The sequence below is a fragment of the Prionailurus viverrinus genome, chromosome E2 (assembly GCF_022837055.1).
Source record: "Prionailurus viverrinus isolate Anna chromosome E2, UM_Priviv_1.0, whole genome shotgun sequence".
Classification (NCBI taxonomy): domain Eukaryota; kingdom Metazoa; phylum Chordata; class Mammalia; order Carnivora; family Felidae; genus Prionailurus; species Prionailurus viverrinus.
Genome location: NC_062575.1, coordinates 57,082,107 through 57,100,793, shown reverse-complemented (window position 1 = coordinate 57,100,793; position 18,687 = coordinate 57,082,107). Strand labels below are relative to the sequence as shown.

The following is an 18,687-nucleotide window of genomic DNA, read 5'->3' as shown; positions in this document are numbered from 1 at the left end:
GATTTCCCTGTGAGTGTTTGTTAGTACTTGTCTCTAGATCACCTGCCTCAAACACACCCAGGACACTAACAAGAAACACAGGTTCCTGAATCAACATAGTGAGAATTTCTTTTGAGGATCCTGAATTTCCACTTATCAAAGCATCTGGTGATGGTTTCCAACTGCTCTTAGCTTTCTCCAACGTGCTGAGCAGGCCCGGGGACAGAGGAGCCTGGGGACTCACTGAGGTTTGGAAGCTTATGTCTGTATCATGTTGTTATCCTGCAGTCCCTGATGGGAATCCTGGGAGTGTGATTTCGGTTTCCAAGAAACCCCATTGCAGCAACCTGGGTAGCCCCAAGGTGAAGAACCGGCCCTGATGTTGAGTCTTTTGATCTCCCCCTGTCTTTTCACGGGTTTGGGGCCCTCGACCAGGGGGCCGCCTGGACAGTCCTATCACATTGCCTGTTAGGGACAGAGTCCTAGCAAGACAGAGAAGCTCTCCTGAGACACAATCTCACAGGGAAAAAGGGGACATTGAGTTTGCTCCCCAGTGAAATCCCACTCTGCTGAAAATGTGAAAGGTGAATGGACATGGTGCCCCTTATGTCCAGGGGTTTTCACGTGGAGCTGGGAGGCCATTCAGGAGGCAGGTCTTATGCCTGTCCTCACCAGGTGGAACCAGGAACTTTGAATGAGGCCAACCCGCAAATATCTCGAGGACTGTGGATGAACACGCCTTTGAGTTCCTACAGTAACTGACTTTGGCTCAGCGAGAGCTTTAGCAACCAGTTACGTTCAACCAGGATTGGATTTTTGCCGCCAATACCAATCAAAATTCTTTGTAAACAATGTATTCATGCGTTCCCTTTTATCTTTAAAGTCCCTGACTTCTCCCTTGTGAGACACTATGGGGGTTGCCACCCAAGTCTGTATCCCCTGCATTGCAATTCTTTGATCCTAGATTAATGCTTTTGCTTAATTATTGCCTCCTGGCAATTTTAGGTCATGAGAGCCATTTGCTGTTGTTGATTCAAGACAGAGCTTTCCCCAGAATTAAAAGAGAAGAGAGGTTAATGATGTGTTATCTTTGCCCTCTCCCTCCAGCTTCCTGGCCTTGGTTGCGTGTTACAAATAACCACAGTGTGTTTAACACCCAAACACCCAACATCCACACAGATAAGGAAACAGTTTCTATCTCCTGCATCTCCACTAAGGTCACACAGAGCACTTCACTTGTGACATTTCTGGGCCCCACAGGTGGGCAGTTTTCCGAGATCAACAGGCAAGCCTCCGACACCAGCTGGGTGTCCAAGAATTCAGCTCAATTCTGCCACCATCTACCGGAGACAGCAGCAGGTTCCAGGGTGAGGGCCCAGCCCCAAAGGCCACCCCCCACACACATACACACTTCGAATGCCTGTTATCACCCGGGGTTCAGAGCAATGGGCGACAGACCAGAGGTTCCAACAACCCCTCCTTGAGTTTGATTAATTTGCTAGAGCAGCTCACAGAACGTAGGGAAACACTTACATTTATCACTCTATTAAAGAGCTGGGATGCGTCGCCCTCCTGGGATGGGTGTGTGCGCCAGCCTGGAAGCTCTCCAAGTGCTCCACCTTTAGGATTTTATGGAGGCTTCCTCACGTGAGCAAAATGGATCATTAACTCCATTTCTAGCTCCGCCCTATGGGGGAGAAGGGAGGTGGGGGTGGGGCTGAAGGAAGGTGGTGGCTTGCTCTTTCTGCAGACCAGCCCCATCCAGGAGCCCACCCAGAGTCACCTATTAGCGCCTATTAGTGATAATGCTCTTATCACTCACAAGGATATTACAGGGACTTTAGGAGCCCTGTGTCAGGAACCTGGGGCAGGTTCCATATCCATATATATATATATGTGTGTGTGTGTGTGTGTATGTATATAGTCTATATATATACACATATTTTTCAAGTTTATTAATTTACTTGAAAGATCATGCTCACACAAGTGGGGAAGGGGCAGAAAGAGAGAGAGAGAGAGAGAGAGAGAGAGAGAGAATCCCAAACAGGCTCTAGGCTCATTGCACAGGCCAATGCGGGGCTCAAACCCACAACCGTGGGATCATGACCTGAGCTGAAATCAAGAATCAGCCACTTAACCACTGAGCCATCTAGACATATTTTTCTATTATCTCATGCCACATTTCAAATCCGACCCAGCAAATGAATATCCCCAGGAGTGAACCAGTCATTATGGTAGTTAAAACTTACCAGGTGATTCTGATGTGTCAATTCAGAACCATTCCATTTTCACTCTTCAACCTGCATTTGGAACGCCTGGGATTGTTACTGAGAAACCCCAGATCCTGGTTCAGTAGGGCTAGCTTGTGCCTGAGAGTTTGTATTTCCTACAAGTTACAGGTCCTTGGATTAGACTGTGCATTCCCTTTTGTCTTTAAAAGTCCCTGACTTCTCCCTTGTGAGACACTATGGGGTTCACACCAAGGTCCTCATTACTCAGGTGAAATTGGATGAAGAAAAAAAACTGACCTGAGGTGTAAGGAAAAATGACAAAAGTTGTAATACACGTTCCATTTCAGACAATTTTATTCATATTGAAAGAAAGTAGTCAAACATAACATTGCAACCATTTTTAATAACAAAATGTGCAAGGTGAAAAGAATATTCCCATTTCCCCAAGGCAACGAGAATTTCCACTGAAATTCCTTCAAAGTCAAAATCTCGATAACCAGGGGAGGGCACTCTTCCGGAGGGTTCAGGCCTTCTCCACCATCACAGAGAGGCCTTTTCCCCAGTTACCCAAATACTAGTCATTTATCCACCCACACAGATGAATTAATAGCTTTCTATTCATGTTAGGGTACAACATAGCTTCCCCTTGTTGACTTAGTTTCTTAAATAACATCTGATTTACAAAGGCCTACCCATGACAATTTCATACGCTCCATTCCTACCATGACCTAAATGTACAAAATGTAAAGGTGATGTCTGTCCGGTGACCCACAGTGTCGCCTGGAGCCCCAGCAGGTGCACAGGCACCACCGGCAGAAATGCCGACTCACGGGACACAGCTGTTCCTGCCTCTTTTCCCACCTTTCAGCCACTTCCAGGGTGGGACATTGGCCACACTCAGTCATTCTCAGCAGGGGAAGAGACCAGGAGGTCCTCTCAGTGGAACACCGGGAACCTTTCTCTCGGAGGCCTCTGAGATGGGAGGGCTCTGACCAGCGGGTGGAGACTTCTCCAGAGGGAGACAGAACAGTGGAAAACCTGGAGCTCTGCCACGCCCTGTCCCATCTCATGTCCCATCCTCGCCCCTGCTGGCCTGGAACATGCCTGGGTGATCAGGGTTAGGGGACAGCACAGGTCTGAACGGGGCTCAGACCAGGTGAGTCAGGTGGAGCCTGGCGTTCAAGACTGGTATCTTCCCGGTCACTTGAAGTATCTGTTTGGATACTGGGGGGAAGCTGAGACCAGGACAACCCCCAGACCAGGTCACTGAGACCCATCTGGGAGGGGGTTAGAAGAAGTTGAATCTTGCTTTCTTTGGCGGGTTCTGGGAAGGCTGCATGGGGACCTGGGGAGGCCTCTTCCCCTGTGCCTGGATGCTGACTTTGGAGCTCTGGCCATGTGTTCCCGTGGCAGGCTGTGGGCGGGGCTTTGAGTCCACAGGAGGATGCTTGGCTTGTGCCTGGCGGTGACACACAGGACCCAGGGCCAGTGTCTTCCTGGCCGACGGGGGAACATCACGGGAGGAAACCTCAGGCCAGCCGGCTGTCGACTTGGAAATGAGAGCCCGGTCCCGGCAGGAGCTCTTTGGATCTTCGCAGGGCAAGTCCGCCCCGCATCTTCGGGCTGGTTCACCAGCACGCACTTCAGGGGCTTTATAGAGGGGCCGTGTAGGGCAGGACGACCGCATGTCAGCTGTCCTAGCAGGTGGCTGACACGTGGGGACAGGGCTCAGGACAGATGGCTTCGTATTGGTTTGGACGGGCAACGGCCTGGTGGGGCGCTGTGGGAGAAGGAACCTCATATTAGACACCTCAGGAGTCAGGACAAGTTGGGATTCTCTCCACGTCAGGGAGAAAAAAAGGAGCAACCCAATTTAAACACACAACTCACGCAACACTGAGTGTCACCGAAACCCACGTGCTCGTAGTCACTGCACATTTGCAGAGATCCGCTCCTCAGAGGTGGCGGGGGAAACAATTACGAGGCCCATCTGGGTTTTGCTGCTTATCAGATATGACAATCGAAACTTCCCTTGTCTTTGTTGTTAAGATCCAGGGAACACACAATGTGCAGAGTGTAAATGGCAGCCATCCTTTTCAAGGGTAATTTGGGTATTTACAAAAGTTTAAAAGAAGCCTCATCTTGGGCGCCTGGGTGGCTCAGTCCGTCAAGCGGCCAACTTCAGCTCAGGTCACGATCTCCCGGTTCATGGGTTCAAGCCCCGCCTTCGGCTCTGCACTTGTGGTGCAGAACCTGCTTGGGATTCTCTGTCTCTCGCTCGCTCTCTCTCTCTGCCCCTTCCCCACTCATGTTTGCTCTCTCTCTTTGTCTCAAAATAAATAAATAAGGAAATAAATAAATAACTTTTTTAAAAGTCTGAATTATGAAAAAGATAAAAATAAATAAAAGAGGTCTGGTCTTGACATTGGATCACAGAAGGCATCCGACCGAACCCTTCACCTGTGCACAGAAATGCCCCCACCAGCGTCTGCCGGCTGACTTGCACAAAATCGGGAAAAAATACGTTTTGAAAATAAAGGAGCTGGGATTTGAAAACTCCTAGGACGCCTGTGCGGCTCCTACAGTCCAGCCCGGAAGTGAACGTGGCCCTGCACCCCCCAGCAAGTCACAGATGGAGACAGAGATCAGAAGCAGGAGCGAGCAAGACTCACCCGCAGGTGGGCGCCCGAGTCCGCGGGTTCCCTGCAGGCGCTCTGCGGCTTCCGCTGGGGTCTCCCGGGTAATTTCCGGGGCAGGTCTTTCTCTTTCCGCTCTTCTTGCCTGCGGAACAAATCACGGGAACTGTCGGATGCCCCCGACCCCGGTCGCCACCACTGACTGGCAACCAAGAAGACCCCGGAGCCCAGTCGTCGGCCTGGTTTAGGGGCGACGGAGGCCCCGAAGCCCCTGTGGACTTTGCCAAGGCAGCTCCTTCCGGGACCTCAGCGCAGCCCCCGCTTCCAGGAAGCATCCCCTTCCCCGCCGTGGCTTCGGCATGAAATACTCTCACTTAGACTCCCTGCGCCTCTGCCGCGTGCAACACCCCAAGATAGATATTCCCGGCCCGACTCCTTGGAAATCCCGAGGACTCGAGGGAGCTCTGAGGTCAACCCCGGGCACCGCTTGCCTACTTCTCTGCGGTCCGTGCCTGACACAGCTGCACGGGGACAGCAGGGGGCGGGGCTCCCCGTCCTCGGGGCTCCGTTGCCCCAATCATTCTGACCGCGCGAGTCCTCACCTCTGTCCTGGTTCCTTCCCGCTGCCAGTCGTGTGGAAGGACCCTGGGGTGTGGCAGTCCTGAGGCCTCCTGGGTTCCAGGTTTTCATTCTTACTGGAGCCCAAGGGCTGGGGGGCAAGGGCCCCACCCCAGCACTTCATGGGGCACCTTCTGCTGCTGGCCAGGTGCCCAAAGGCTCCGCAGTTCTTGCACTTCACCTGTGGATGCAGGGAGAGGGACCTCCGTGAGCCCGCGGAAATCAGGGCAGAAATGAAAGGTTAACAAAAGGACAGGTATTTGGAGATCAGTCGAGTGGGGGGAGGACATAGGCCCGGGGCCCCTGGCCAGGAAATCCGAGAAGCTATGGTCCTGATCAGGGCCCATTTCACAGAAAGTGACCTGAGAGGAAGGAATTTCGTGGCTAAAGGTGATGACTATGAACTGGATTTGAGTGTGGCACAGCCACCAAGCTGAACGTGACGCTAAATAGGGAGTCAGTTTGCTCTTCAGAGGATCCGAATGGGCCCATCTGCCAGGTGAGGCCCTCACAAACCCGGCCAGCCTTGGATAAGCAAGAATCCCGGAGGACAGAGACACACAGGTTTCTGTTGAAACCCACTCTTTGGGGTCCATGCCGCTCCTCTGGTTCTTGAAACAGCCACGCCTCCGCTTACCCTGGTATTCTCCTCTTCTGGTGGGGGATTCCTCTGCCCCACCGGTCCCTTCTGGAGCTTCTTCAGGTTCTGAGTCATGGGGAGTCTTATGGGCCGCTGGTGTATGTAATGACGTGCCATCTGCCTCATGTCCTTGGGCCTCTGGTCATTCTCCTTCAGGACCTCATTGTTGGATTTCCTATTCACAAGCAAAGGACAAAAAAAAAAAAAAAATGATGTAGACACGGAGACAGAAGTCCCTCATAGCCTTTTACCTCTCTGCATGGAATGGGTGGGGGACTCGCTGATCACTGAGTGACCCCCCAGTGATGGGGTCTTCTCATGAACTGAGGTCCCATTGTGTGCCATTTTGTGACCTGTTTTCCTCATTACGTACTCCCAGAATAGGACACTGCCTGAGAAAAGGCCACTTGGAATAAACATGGTGAAATGAGATTGGCAGCCATGAATGTCTGTACAGGTCCTCCCCGAAAACCTCAGTGTCGCTCAGGCCTGTGTGCTGGGTGTTTGTCCAACTGCTTCCTCCAAGCTTAAAGTGTTCACCCATATTTATCAAAACCAATAAGCAGGCCAACACTGTTGAGTTTTTCCCCCTACACATTTCCAGAAAACTCACAATTTTCATAGAACAACATCTTCCTGAGAAAACCTGCCATTTCCTCTGACAAAGGTTTGCAGAGATTTGATGTGACGCTAATGAACACCTGTGAAATGTCATACGTGACCCCCGTAACCACATGCCAGTTCTCAACAGAGGCATGCACAAAGTCACACGGGGACACGCAACCTGTGGACGCCCGTGCCAGCTCACATCCACGTGCAAGCTCACAGAGAAAAGCCTGTGCGACGGTGAGGGACACACAAGTCAGAAGCCCCTTCCTCACCCCCCCTTGGTCTGCGCAGAAGCCTACAGCCCACACCTGCGCCCGGAGGGGATTTTTCCCCCAGGCTCTACCCACGTCACTCCTGACATTTGTCCCACCTCTCCTCTCGGTCTTTGCGTCTTTGTGAAGCCGTGAGCCGGTCCACTGAAGGCTGACATTTCTTACTGGAGACACAGCGGGCACCTGGATCCTCTCCCGGCATCAGTGGGAACCGTAACAGAACCTCCACGGCGGCATCAACGACCCATTTCTCTGTCATCGAGTCAATCTGACAGAGAGAAAAGAGAACCAAGATACAATCAGAGTTCTGCACGGAGGAGGAAGCCTTGAGATATGAGAAGATAATAAACCAGCTCCCAATTCTGTGAGTTCTTCAACTCAGTGTTAATCAGAGAGTAAAGGCTCTTTCCTCTGGTTCAACAGTGAGTTTGCCCACGACCTCCACGCGGGGGAGCCCTGTGCTCAGGGAATGCTGGCGGTCCCAGGCGGGAACTGAGATGCCTGTACCCTGCCTTCTGATCACTGCACATCCCTGTCATTGGCCAGCCGGCAAATATCCACATCGCTAATCATGGGCTTTCACCCATGGTCACGGTCATGGGAGGGGAAGCTGCCTCAGCGCTAGACTGGGAGGCCACCTCCTTCCTCCACATGTCACCTGCCCAACCTCTCCCACACTTACATCTCTCTGCGGAATTCCAAGCTGCTTTAAGAACTCTTTCCCCTGTTCCATGGAAAGCCTGTTGGGGTCCATCGGGGTTGGTCAGTCCCAGGGACTCTGTTGCCCTGTGCGGGATAGAAAATGAAACCGCTGAACGCCGCACACCCCTGGACCCCCCCATGCGCGATGCAGCCAGCTCCTACCTCTCTGCCCACCATCTCCCCTTTCACCTTTTGTTCCAACTACACGTGCATATCCTTCTACTAGTAACATAGTACCAATGAACGAGAGATAAGACGATACATTTTTTCTAAACTTCTCCACTAGACTTAACATGTTTCATATATACATGAAACGCAGATTCCATATTTAGAGACCTTATGTAATACACCATAAAACGCTTGGAAAAAAGTGATCACATAATTGGTTTCAAAGAGAAAATTCAAAATGTAAGAAAACCGGATATTTTACATTCTCTAGTTCCCCTCTGGCATAACTGAACAAAATTAAATATAACTACATTATTTAACTTCTTTATCAGATGAACTATTTTCAAACTATGCAATATATTTCCAGCAATTTCTGAAATCAGATTCCTTAAAATCAAAAATGAAATTCAAATGGAAATTATAAAAAAGAGAAAAAAGATAAAACAGTTTATGCCAAAACTTAGGAGCAGGGCAAAACGTGGTTTAGGGGTAAATTCCTTAGTCTAAACACGCATATTATATACAAACATAAAATTTATAGGGAGTTTTCATCTTAAGAAATTGGAGCGGGAAAAAAAAAAAGAAATTGGAGCAAGGAAAACAAAAGATTACAAAAGGAAGAAAAAAATGAAATTGATGAATCAAAACCTAAATGGGATTAGGAGTGCTTGGCTGGCTCAGATGGTGGAGCACGCAATTCTTGAAATTCAGGTGGTGAATTTAAGCCCCACATTGGGTATAGAGTTTCCCATAAATAAATAAACAAGTGAATAAAATCTAATGAGAAAATGGAGCGTAATCGGAAAATATATTATATCTTCAAAAACAGCAATAGAATACATTATCACTGACTGTCATAATAAAAAGACAATAAAATTTATCATAATAGATTATATTAGGGGGAAAAAAAAGACCAGGGGCATGTGGGTGGCTCAGTCGATTAAACTTCTGACTCTTGATTTTGACTAAGGTCATGATCTCACAGTTGATGAGTTTGAGCCCCGAAATGGGCTCTGCACTGAGACTGTGGAGCCTGTTGAGATTCTCTTTCTCTCTTTCTCAAAATAAATACATAAACTTAAAAAAAAAAAGACCATTTTCCCATAGAAACAGGAAGGAAAGGGGTCAGGGAATCTGTATCTAATCTCAGGGAAACGTATTTGAAAACCTAGAATAAAGTATCTCTTTCTTTTCAATTTTTATTTTATTTAAGTAAACTCTGTGTCCAACATGAGGCTGGAACACCTGACCCCCTTTTCACATTTTTAAAAAACGTTTATTTATTTTTGAGAGAAAGAGTACCAGCGAGGGAGGGGCAGAGAGAGGGGGACAGAGGATCTGAAGCAGACTCTGTGTTGACAGCAGCAACCCCGATGCGGGGCACAAACTCATGAACTCTGAGATCCCTGAGATCGTGACCTCAGCCGAAGTCAGATGCTCAGCCGACTGAGCCACCCCTATCCTTTTCACATTTCAAATGGCCAAAACTGAGTAAGGAGGAAGCCTTTCCCAAGTACAAATGAAGGTAGAGTAATTCTTGCCTCTCCATTCGACTGGGGGCTTCATAGCTCAGGTACTGCTGTTTTATTTACAGGTTCAGGATCAGGGTTGCGAATTTCAACCAGCTTTCAAACAAGTTCTCATGAATACACTGGCATAAAAGATAAATTACTAAATCACTCACAGTTTTAAAAACCCTGGGTCTGAGTGATCATTCTCTGCAATGATCTAGAAGTTAACATTTCCTTGGGGCTCCTGGTTAAGGGTCTGACTCTAGATTTCTGCTCAAGTCATGATCTCACGATTCTTCAGATGAAGCCCCGAGTCAGGCTTCTCACTGGCAGCACGAATCCTGCTTGGGATTATCTTTCTCCTTCTCTCTCTGACCCTCCCCTGCTCATGCTCTCTCTCCCTCTTGCTCCCTCCCTCTCTCTCTCTCTCAAAACTTTAAATAAACTTTAAAAATAAAAAAGGGCCATCTGGGAGGCTCAGTTAGTTGAACAACCGACTATGTTTGTGCTCAGGTCATGATCTCAGGGTTCTGGAATAAAGCCCCATGTCTGGCTCCTTGCTGAACATGAAACCTGCTTAAGATTCTCTCTCTCTCTCTCTCTCTCTCTCTCTCTCTCTGCCCCTCCCCCCCAATCACTCTCTCTTTTTCTCTCTCTTAAATAAAATAAAATAAAATAAAACAATAAAAGTTAACATTTGTCTAAAAATTAACATTTTTGAAATAGTTTTTTAATCAGGCTCTGTGCTAAAAATTCCATTAGTTAAGGGGCGCCTGGGTGGCCCAGTCGGTTGAGCGTCCGACTGTGGTTCAGGTCATGATCTCACAGCTCATGAGTTCAAGCCCTGTGTCCGGCTCTGTGCTGACAGCTCAGAGCCTGGAGCCTGCTTCAGATTGTGTGTCTCCCTCTCTTTCTGCCCCTCCCCCACTCATGCTGTCTCTCTCTGTCTCAAAAATAAACATTACAAAACTTTTTTAAAAAATAACAAAATTCAATTAGTTAAGGAATCCTTACGTCAACACCTAAAATGGCCCTCTCCCCTTATTTCCTCCTATTTCTGTGAGGGGTAAAGGGAGGCCCCAAATAGTCATGGAAACGAACCTGTGATTTTGTGTCTGTCAGTGGCCACTCAGATAACGTAGACGCTGGTCCAATACTACTGGACCCAGAAGGGTTTCCGGGATGACTGAGAAGGTCAGGTCTTCTGCCGGGCTTTTATACAGCTCAGGAATCCCAGGAAATCCCCTCCCACCAATAATCAGCTTAACCTAATTGAGTGTGAGCTTATCTTTGTGTGTGAGCTGGTTTTAGCCGGCTCACCCAGGATGGGAAAGGACGTTTTATTGGAAGAAATGTTTATTGAGTTATTGAGTGTTTACACCCTCAGCACTTTCATTGTATCTCATATGTCTGTGTCTGATACAATACACTATAATTTGGTCTTTGCCATTCCCAGGGATTTTGAAAAGATAAACCTATAACTAGGCAATTTTAACACTATACACAATGCTGAAAATGTTTACACACATGTTGCCATTGGGAGGGGTTGTGCCTGCATGGGGGCGGGGCTCTATCAGAGATCTCTGAACCTCTGCTCAGTATCATTTGAGCCACAAATTGCCCCAAAGAATAAAATCTCATTTTTAAAAAATAGTTACTCATATCCCAATGCACTGGCTGATTCCTTCTGCATCTTGCTGCAGATGGGATAAGGTTAGTCTCCCCAAGGCAAGGAGCTCATTGGCATCCAGGGCTTCAAAAACCAAGGGGGAAGAATGGCTTTCTTTATGCATGGAATCAGATCCCTGCTCAGATGCAGAGAATGCCAGCATTCCCAGACTCCATGGCCAGGGCCAGGTTCCAGGATAGCGCAGGCAGGATGCGGCTCTCCAGTCCCCAGGGGACCTGCAAACCAGCAGGCCTGGCTGGGCTGGGAGGGAGATGTTCTGCCATGGAAAGGGATCTCGGGAGGATTTGTTTATGAGGACGGAGGGGTGCAGAAGGAGATGGGCAGAACTCAGCAGAATTCACAGGGAGGCATTTCGCGGGGTGGGGTCGGCATTCAGGTGGGTTTCTCCACCCACATGCTTCCTGACTCTCTCCTAGGACTGGGGAAAGGGAAGGCTCTTCTGCATTTCAAAGTCCTTCTGCCAGGGGATGCGGGGGTGATGTGGGGGTGGGTATACTGATGACCCATTTCTCAAAACGCAGGGGTGATGTCCAAGATAATCCCATCTGTAGGCGAAGCTCAGAGAATTAGGAGGAGAAAGAGAAGGGGGAGGTGGAGGGAATGACTGGTTTCAGGTAAATGTCCCATCCTAGATGGATTAATGTGTTCTCCCTGCCTCTACAAACACCATATTCTTAGACCTTGGAAACATTGATTTCTCTACCTCTGATGTTCCAGCCTAGTGAGTTTTTAAAACCACTTTGTTCCCTCGATTCTCATTCAAGTCAAGGTTGGCTCACTCAAAAAATAAAAACAGATTATTTTTGTGGTTTTATGTATTCTAATGTGAAAAGTATTTAGAATGGTTTCCAGTAAATGGAAAATGGTAAAATTCTTTGTTTTTGCTCTTCTCAAAACTACTTTACACCCTGTTATTTCTATAAAATTTCTTGATTACAAAGTGCTTCATTAAACCTTTCCTCAGTATCTTCATTCCCTGTCGCTCAGAGTGTGAACCACAGATTGGCAGTATTCGCATCAGAGATATTCCACAAATGGAGAAGCTTTGGTCCCACCCAGATTTTTTTCTATAAAGTTCTGCTATTTAACATGGTCTCCAGGTAATCATTGAGTACATGAAAATTTGAAAAGTGCATTACTTTTTTTTTGTAAGAAATATACCAGTAAGTTTATTTCAAATTAAAAAAAATTTTTTAACGTTTATTTATTTTTGAGACAGAGAGAGACAGAGCATGAACGGGGGGAGGGTCAGAGAGAGAGGGAGACACAGAATCTGAAACAGGCTCCAGGCTCTGAGCTGTCAGCACAGAGCCTGACATGGGGCTTGAACTCACGGACTGTGAGATCATGACCTGAGCTCAAGTCGGACACCCAACCGACGGAGCCACCCAGGTGCCCCAGTAAGTTTATCTCAAAATCTATCTGCATACAAAGGTGTTTATGTTTATAAGGAGTAAAGTGCATTTCTAAGTCACCCTGCACCTCCTGAAAAATACACAACACTTACTATGTATGATTTATAAAAGAGCTCTTAGGGGCGCCTGGGTGGCTCAGTCAGTTGATTGTCCGACTTCGGCTCAGGTCATGATCTCACAAACTGTGAGCCCCATGTCGGGCTCTGTGCTGACAGCTCAGAGCCTGGAGCCTGGTTTGGATTCTGTGTCTCCCTCTCTCTATCTGCCCCTCTCTCACTTGCTCTGTCTCTCTCTCAAAAATAAATAAAAACATTTAAAAAATTTTTAAAAAGAGCTCTTAGATACGCATATAGGTGCATATTAGATAGTTGGACGGGGGGGCACCTGGGTGGCTTGGTCGGTTAAGCGTCCGACTTCGGCTCAGGTCATGATCTCACGGTCTGTGAGTTCGAGCCCCGCGTCGGGCTCTGTGCTGACAGCTCAGAGCCTGGAGCCTGTTTCAGATTCTGTGTCTCCCTCTCTCTCTGCTCCTCCCCTATTCATGCCCTGTCTCTCTCTGTCTCAAAAATAAATAAACGTTAAAAAAAATTTAAGATAGGTGGACAGGTGCTGGATAGACAGACAGACAATCTGTGTTGCTTCCATGCCTGTATGTTTTTTTGTTCCTCAAAAATATTGTACTGATGATAGTTTAACAACTCTCACGTTACCCTCTTTCTTTCCATCAGTATCTAAGACTAAATTAAAGAATATTATTCTCCCAGGGAGCGTGAGTGGCTCAGTCAGTTAAGCATCTGACTTTTGATTTCAGTTCAGATCATGATCTCCTGGTTGGTGAGACTGAGCCCCATGATGGGCTCCGTGGGGTTCTCTCTCTCCTTCCCTCAGTGCCCCTCCCCCACTTATGTGAGAGCACCGACGTTCTCTCTCTCTTTCTCAAAAAGAATTTAAAATTTTTTAATTAAAATAAGTATTATTTTCCCAAAAAGTTACTTATTGAATCCATCAGATCGCTCATATCAACTGAAATGGTTCTTACAACCCTTTCCTTTTGTCTTGGGGTAAATTAAGAAGCCTTCTCTTGAGTCTTGCCAAATGTGTTTTCATTTCAGAAAATGTTTCCCTTCAGAATTTTATGTCCATATAAAATTGACAGTGGGAATGCCTGGACTCTCTTTAACCTTGAACTGAAGTGGAAACACTGCTTGGATTTTGTCCTTGAGCGCTGGGCTATGCAGAGATAGATCGGGAGTTTGGGACAGAAGCCCTATGTATCCCCGTTCTCATGGAAACTTCAGCCGCGCTCACACTGCTTCTTAGAAGGACGATGTTCTAATCTTTCCTGAGATTCCCTCTCTTCCATTGTCTCCTCACTGCAGTATAATTGATGCTAAGTGGGAAAAGGAAAATGCTGCCCGCTGAGAGGAGAACTGTCTTACTCGATTATTCTGTTTTACGCAAATTCTGATTTTTTTCAAAAAACAATTCTTCTGTAGGCAGCTGGGAAAAAGAAAGAGGCGCTACACCCCACACGGGATCCGTGAGGCACCGAGTCCAGCTTCACGTCACCACAGGCACAAGTCTCCTCAGGCAACACTTAGCAGTCTTCTGTCATCAGAAGACATACCTTCAGGTGGACCTGTGGGTGGAGACAGAAGTCCCAGGTCTGCATCACAGAGGAATGGAGCAGTCATGAAGGAGACCCAAGTATGGAAGCTGGAGCCAAAAGAAGGAAGTCGACCCTCCCCTCACCCATCCTTCTCCAGTCCTGCAGACCCTCCACCTCCCCTCTTGTCATATCGTGCATATATTTTTGTTGACTCTGTTTATTCCTCATGCAACCCCTACATCACAGGGGTCCACCTTCACTCTGTGGAGATCTTGGTTATGATACCATCCTTTCCACAAATTTAAAGGTCAGAAGCTTCACCAAGAGTTGTTGCCAATTCTCAGGGATCAATACTCTCATGATTTTCTCTGTTCTCCCCTTAACTTTCCCCCATAAAACCCATCTTTGCCTCATATCCACACAGACCTAGAACTCAGCCCCCAACATCGCCAACCTGAAAGAATCCACGTGGAGACAAAATGGGCTAGTTCTCCATGTGGTCTTTATTAAAGACTCTGAAAGCGTGATGGTGGGCGAGGAGCCCTGGCACACCCAGCAGTGTAATGAGTGCGAATCTGCACAGCACATTTCCACTTGACCCAAGAAAATAATTCCACAGCTTGATATATTATTTACCGTATAGACTCTGCCTGTGCCAGAAAGGAGGGCATCCAGGACACGTGCAATATCAGACCCCCAACACTCCAACTTTTCCACTTTGTGCCTTAACCTAGAGTAGCAATACTCACATCATTTTTTATACATTGCACATCATGATATCCTTGTGGGTGGTTGCAAAGTGGGAAGTATAAATGATGGATTCATACAGGGGCATGTACTGCTCTCTTCTTGCATACATGGGTATGACGGCTAGATACACATACATGCATGTGAGTGTAATTTTTGAGATATGGTGGGACTGTGGGAGTCCATGTGAGTGTGAGTCGTAGTCGGCGTGTATGATTCTGGCTGAGAGTTTGTACATGGGGATGGGCATGAGTTGGTGAGAGAATATGTGTGTGTATAAGTATGTGAGTATACGTGACTGTGTATGTGATTTATATGGAGGTGTGTGCATGTGTTTGTATGTGTGTGCATGTGTGCGTGTGCTCACGTGCATGTGCAGTAGAGGCTGCCCACCGTATGGCTCTCATCCCAGGCTTGGAAATTGAGAGGCATTGGATAGTGGGCCTGGATAAGATGTAGATTTCTTTGTAGGAGACAACTAAGGGGTAATCTGAACTCCTATTTTATATTTCTTCATGTGTTACAAAAGCAACAGTTCTCATTACTGAAAATACATCAAAAAACGAGTATGGAAAACTGTGGTAACCATCCAGTGCTCTTGAGTTGCATATGTAGCATTTATTTCATAGGAAAGGAACCATCTGAGGCTTAACTTAGACTCCCAAGTTAATTGGCATTGAGTGCCTGTCTTTGAGTTTCAACTTTTGAAAACCCTCAGGTATTTTTTCTGGTACCAACTTTTTGCTTCTAATTTAATGGTAGTTCACCTCTGTGGTCTGAAGATTAGGAAGAAATCACTCTTGGGTGGAAGAACTTGTCAGCAAAGCAGATCTAGGGAGAGACACCTACTCGTTCCCAGTCCCTCACCTGTCACACCTCTGCCTTTTGCTCCCCTCCACGTGAGACCTGTCTGCCTTCAGGAATGGAAAACAGCCTGTACCAGTCATTTCAATGGTCCCTTTGTAGTTATTAAGTGGAAATTGGTAATTGGTTGCGGTAATTACCAACTTCAGAAAACAAGTTCTTTATAAATGCTCTCAGATCCCCAGCCGGCGCTGTCATGGCCACTAAAGGTGAAATGATAATTGCAATTCTGAAGGGAGGGGAGGTCACGATCACTGCCCCATATCACAGGGTCTCGTGGCTGCCTCCCTCCCACATGCACGAGCCCTCATGACCTTGCACTGAGCTCACCATCCACACAGAGGGATGTTTCTGGGAAAATATTTTCCATTTCAGTTTGAGAAGCAAGTCTATAAGGTATAGACGTCTATGGGGAGTAAATGTGGGTAAGTGATTGTATATGAAACGGGGATTATTCTGGGTTTGAGACGGATCCAGTGTCATAGCCACAGAAACATGAGCTGGGTTAGTAAAGAGAGATGGGGTCCTAGACTTTACCTAATGCCTGCTGGCTCCTGGTGTGATTTAGTGTAATCCACAATGACAATGATTGTGGGTATTTAATCCAGTGAAAAGGAATCCTGATTTTTCAGGTAATTTGGGCCAGAGTTCTTTTTTTTTTTTTAACGTTTATTTTTTTTTGAGAGACAGAGAGAGACAGAGGGTGAGCACGGGAGGGGCAGAAACAGAATCGGAAACAGGCTCCAGACCCTGAGCTGTCAGCACAGAGCTCGACGTGGGGCTTGAACCCACAAACTGTGAGATCATGACCTGAGCAGAAGTTGGACGCTTAACCAACTGAGCCACCCAGGCGCCCCATTTTTTTCCCTGGCCTGTAGTTCTGAAAGCAATTGCTTTCAGCCTACCATACAGGAATCAAACACCAACTTTGTAGCATTACTAGAGGTGTGCCTGTAATCCCTCCATGTTTATAATAAGGACTAGGATAAATAAATCTGTACGAATCATGCAATCTTATGAACAAACAGGATATCCCAATGACAACTGCCAGAATAGAAATGTTTTCTCTGAGTATGATGTGCTTAATGGAGACAGTAGTATCTCTGCTGAAAATATCATGGTCTGTGGATTATGGTGAGACTGTTTTCTTCTGGAAGCTATTGAAAATAGCATTTAAGGAAAAGACAGTTCTGTAATAATGTGTTTCAAAGAGAGGCTGTTAGGCTCACGTGTATCCTATGGTGTTTTCTCTGGTATCAGTTGTAAATTCTATAACATCAATTTGTAAAGCACACAACGGTCCTGTATTAGAGTTTACAATTTGCATATGTCATAGTTTAATATATTTCAGAGAACTTACCACATGGTTAATAGTTCCTAACCTGGTATTAATAAATAAGCATATGATCTAAAATTACTAATACTTCAGTTTTTACCTTACTCTGTTTTATCCCATATTAGATTTCAACATCCCATACTTCAGGGCAAGACATGAGATTATGATAGGTTTCCTTATTTTTGTTCTTGACATAAAGGCAAATGCCCCAAAGGATTTTTTCTTTCTGTTTCCATCCTACTCTTGAGTCATTCTTGCTTGCATTCATTCAATTCAATTTGTCATGGGACAGGTTCCTATAACATGAATCTGCAATCAGTGCATCTACATTTTATTAAATCTCTAAAGCTTTATTCATTTTGATATTGGTCTACAGAACAAATCTTTACACATCGTGAAAATTATAACAAAAATTATAAAGTAACATACTATCAAGCTAAAATAAAAAGGCAAAGCTAAAACCAAAACTCTATATATAGATTTTTCAAAGAACACAGCTGTCTAGCTTACTTAGCATAGCATAGCCGTTAGATGCACTGTCTCTGCAAACAACTCAGCCAGATTCAAGTCCAAACTTTGCCCCAAGTACGGTATGAATTTAGACAAATCACCTATCCTGTCTGTATTCTCCTTGTCTTTAAAATGAAAGGGATAGTAGTGATGACTCAGATTTTTGTTTAAAAAGTAAGTTACAGCATGTATGAACCTCATAGCAATGGCTCGTACATTTTCATTTGCTTTATACTCTTGGGGCGCCTGGGTGGCTGAGTCAGTTGCACATCTGACTTCAGCTCAGGTTGCGATCTCATGGTTCTTGAATGTAAGCCCTACAGTGGGTTTGCTGCTGTCAGCACGGAGCCTGCTTTGGATATCCCAATGCTCACTCTCTCTCAAAACTGATTAAACAATTTTTAAAAAAAGGTTATATACTCAACTCTTGAAAAATCTCTTTAAAAATTAATATTTCTCTTGTTAACCTTTATTGATATACAATTGACATGCCAAAAATCGCACATATTTAATGTGTATATTTTGATGAGTTTGGAAATCTGCTTACCTCTTTGATGCCATCACCGCAATCAAGGTACTAAAATATCCATCACTTCCAAAACATTCCTTGTGTTCCTGTGTGTGTGTGTGTGTGTGTGTGTGTGTGTTTGGTCAGAGCACTTCACTTAAAGTATAGGCTCTTTTCATAATTGCAAGTGCACAATACTGTACTACTAACTATAGTCACCATACTGTACAACAGATCTCTACAACTCACTCATCTTGTATAACTGAAACTTTACACACATTGAACAACAATTCCCCATTCCCCCTCCCTCCAGCCCCTGGCAACCACCGTTCTATGCTCTGCTTCTATGGGTTTGACTATTTTAGATTCCGCATGTAGGTGAAACCATACCGTATTTTTCCTTCTGTGATTCGCTTATTTCACGTAGCATAACGTTCTTCTATGTTCATCCAAGTAGGAGTTCCTTCTTTTTGAAGCTTAGATAATATCTCATTGTATGTATATACTCCACTTTCCTCATCCATTCATAGCTAATGGGCATTTCAATTGCTTCCATAACTTGGCTATTGTGAATGATGCTGTAATGAATGTGGGCATGCAGGTACCTCTTTGAGACCTTGGTTTCAATTCTTTTGGATATAT

At 46.1% G+C, this 18,687-nt stretch overlaps 1 protein-coding gene across 1 annotated transcript; it reads right to left on the bottom strand.

Annotated features, from left to right (window-relative positions):
* Nucleotides 1-2,598: 2,598 nt before the first annotated feature.
* LOC125153779 (protein FAM90A27P-like) lies at nt 2,599-7,805 on the bottom strand. The gene is made up of 6 exons (XM_047837298.1): nt 7,668-7,805; nt 7,084-7,253; nt 6,102-6,279; nt 5,449-5,645; nt 4,883-4,991; nt 2,599-3,990 (listed from the first exon to the last, which is right to left on the bottom strand). The coding sequence occupies exons 1-6, from the start codon at nt 7,737-7,739 to the stop codon at nt 3,499-3,501; spliced, it is 1,218 nt and encodes a 405-aa protein (XP_047693254.1). The 5' UTR covers nt 7,740-7,805; the 3' UTR covers nt 2,599-3,498.
* Nucleotides 7,806-18,687: the final 10,882 nt, after the last annotated feature.

What these genes read in the sequence shown, in the direction of transcription:
- LOC125153779 (XM_047837298.1), bottom strand. Translation starts at nt 7,739, where the DNA reads ATGGACCCCAACAGGCTTTCCATGGAACAGGGGAAAGAGTTCTTAAAG. An exon ending in TTGGAATTCCGCAGAGAGAT is followed by an intron (nt 7,254 to 7,667) that starts GTAAGTGTGGGA and finishes TCTCTCTGTCAG; the next exon opens with ATTGACTCGATGACAGAGAA. An exon ending in CAGAAGAGGAGAATACCAGG is followed by an intron (nt 5,646 to 6,101) that starts GTAAGCGGAGGC and finishes CTGCATCCACAG; the next exon opens with GTGAAGTGCAAGAACTGCGG.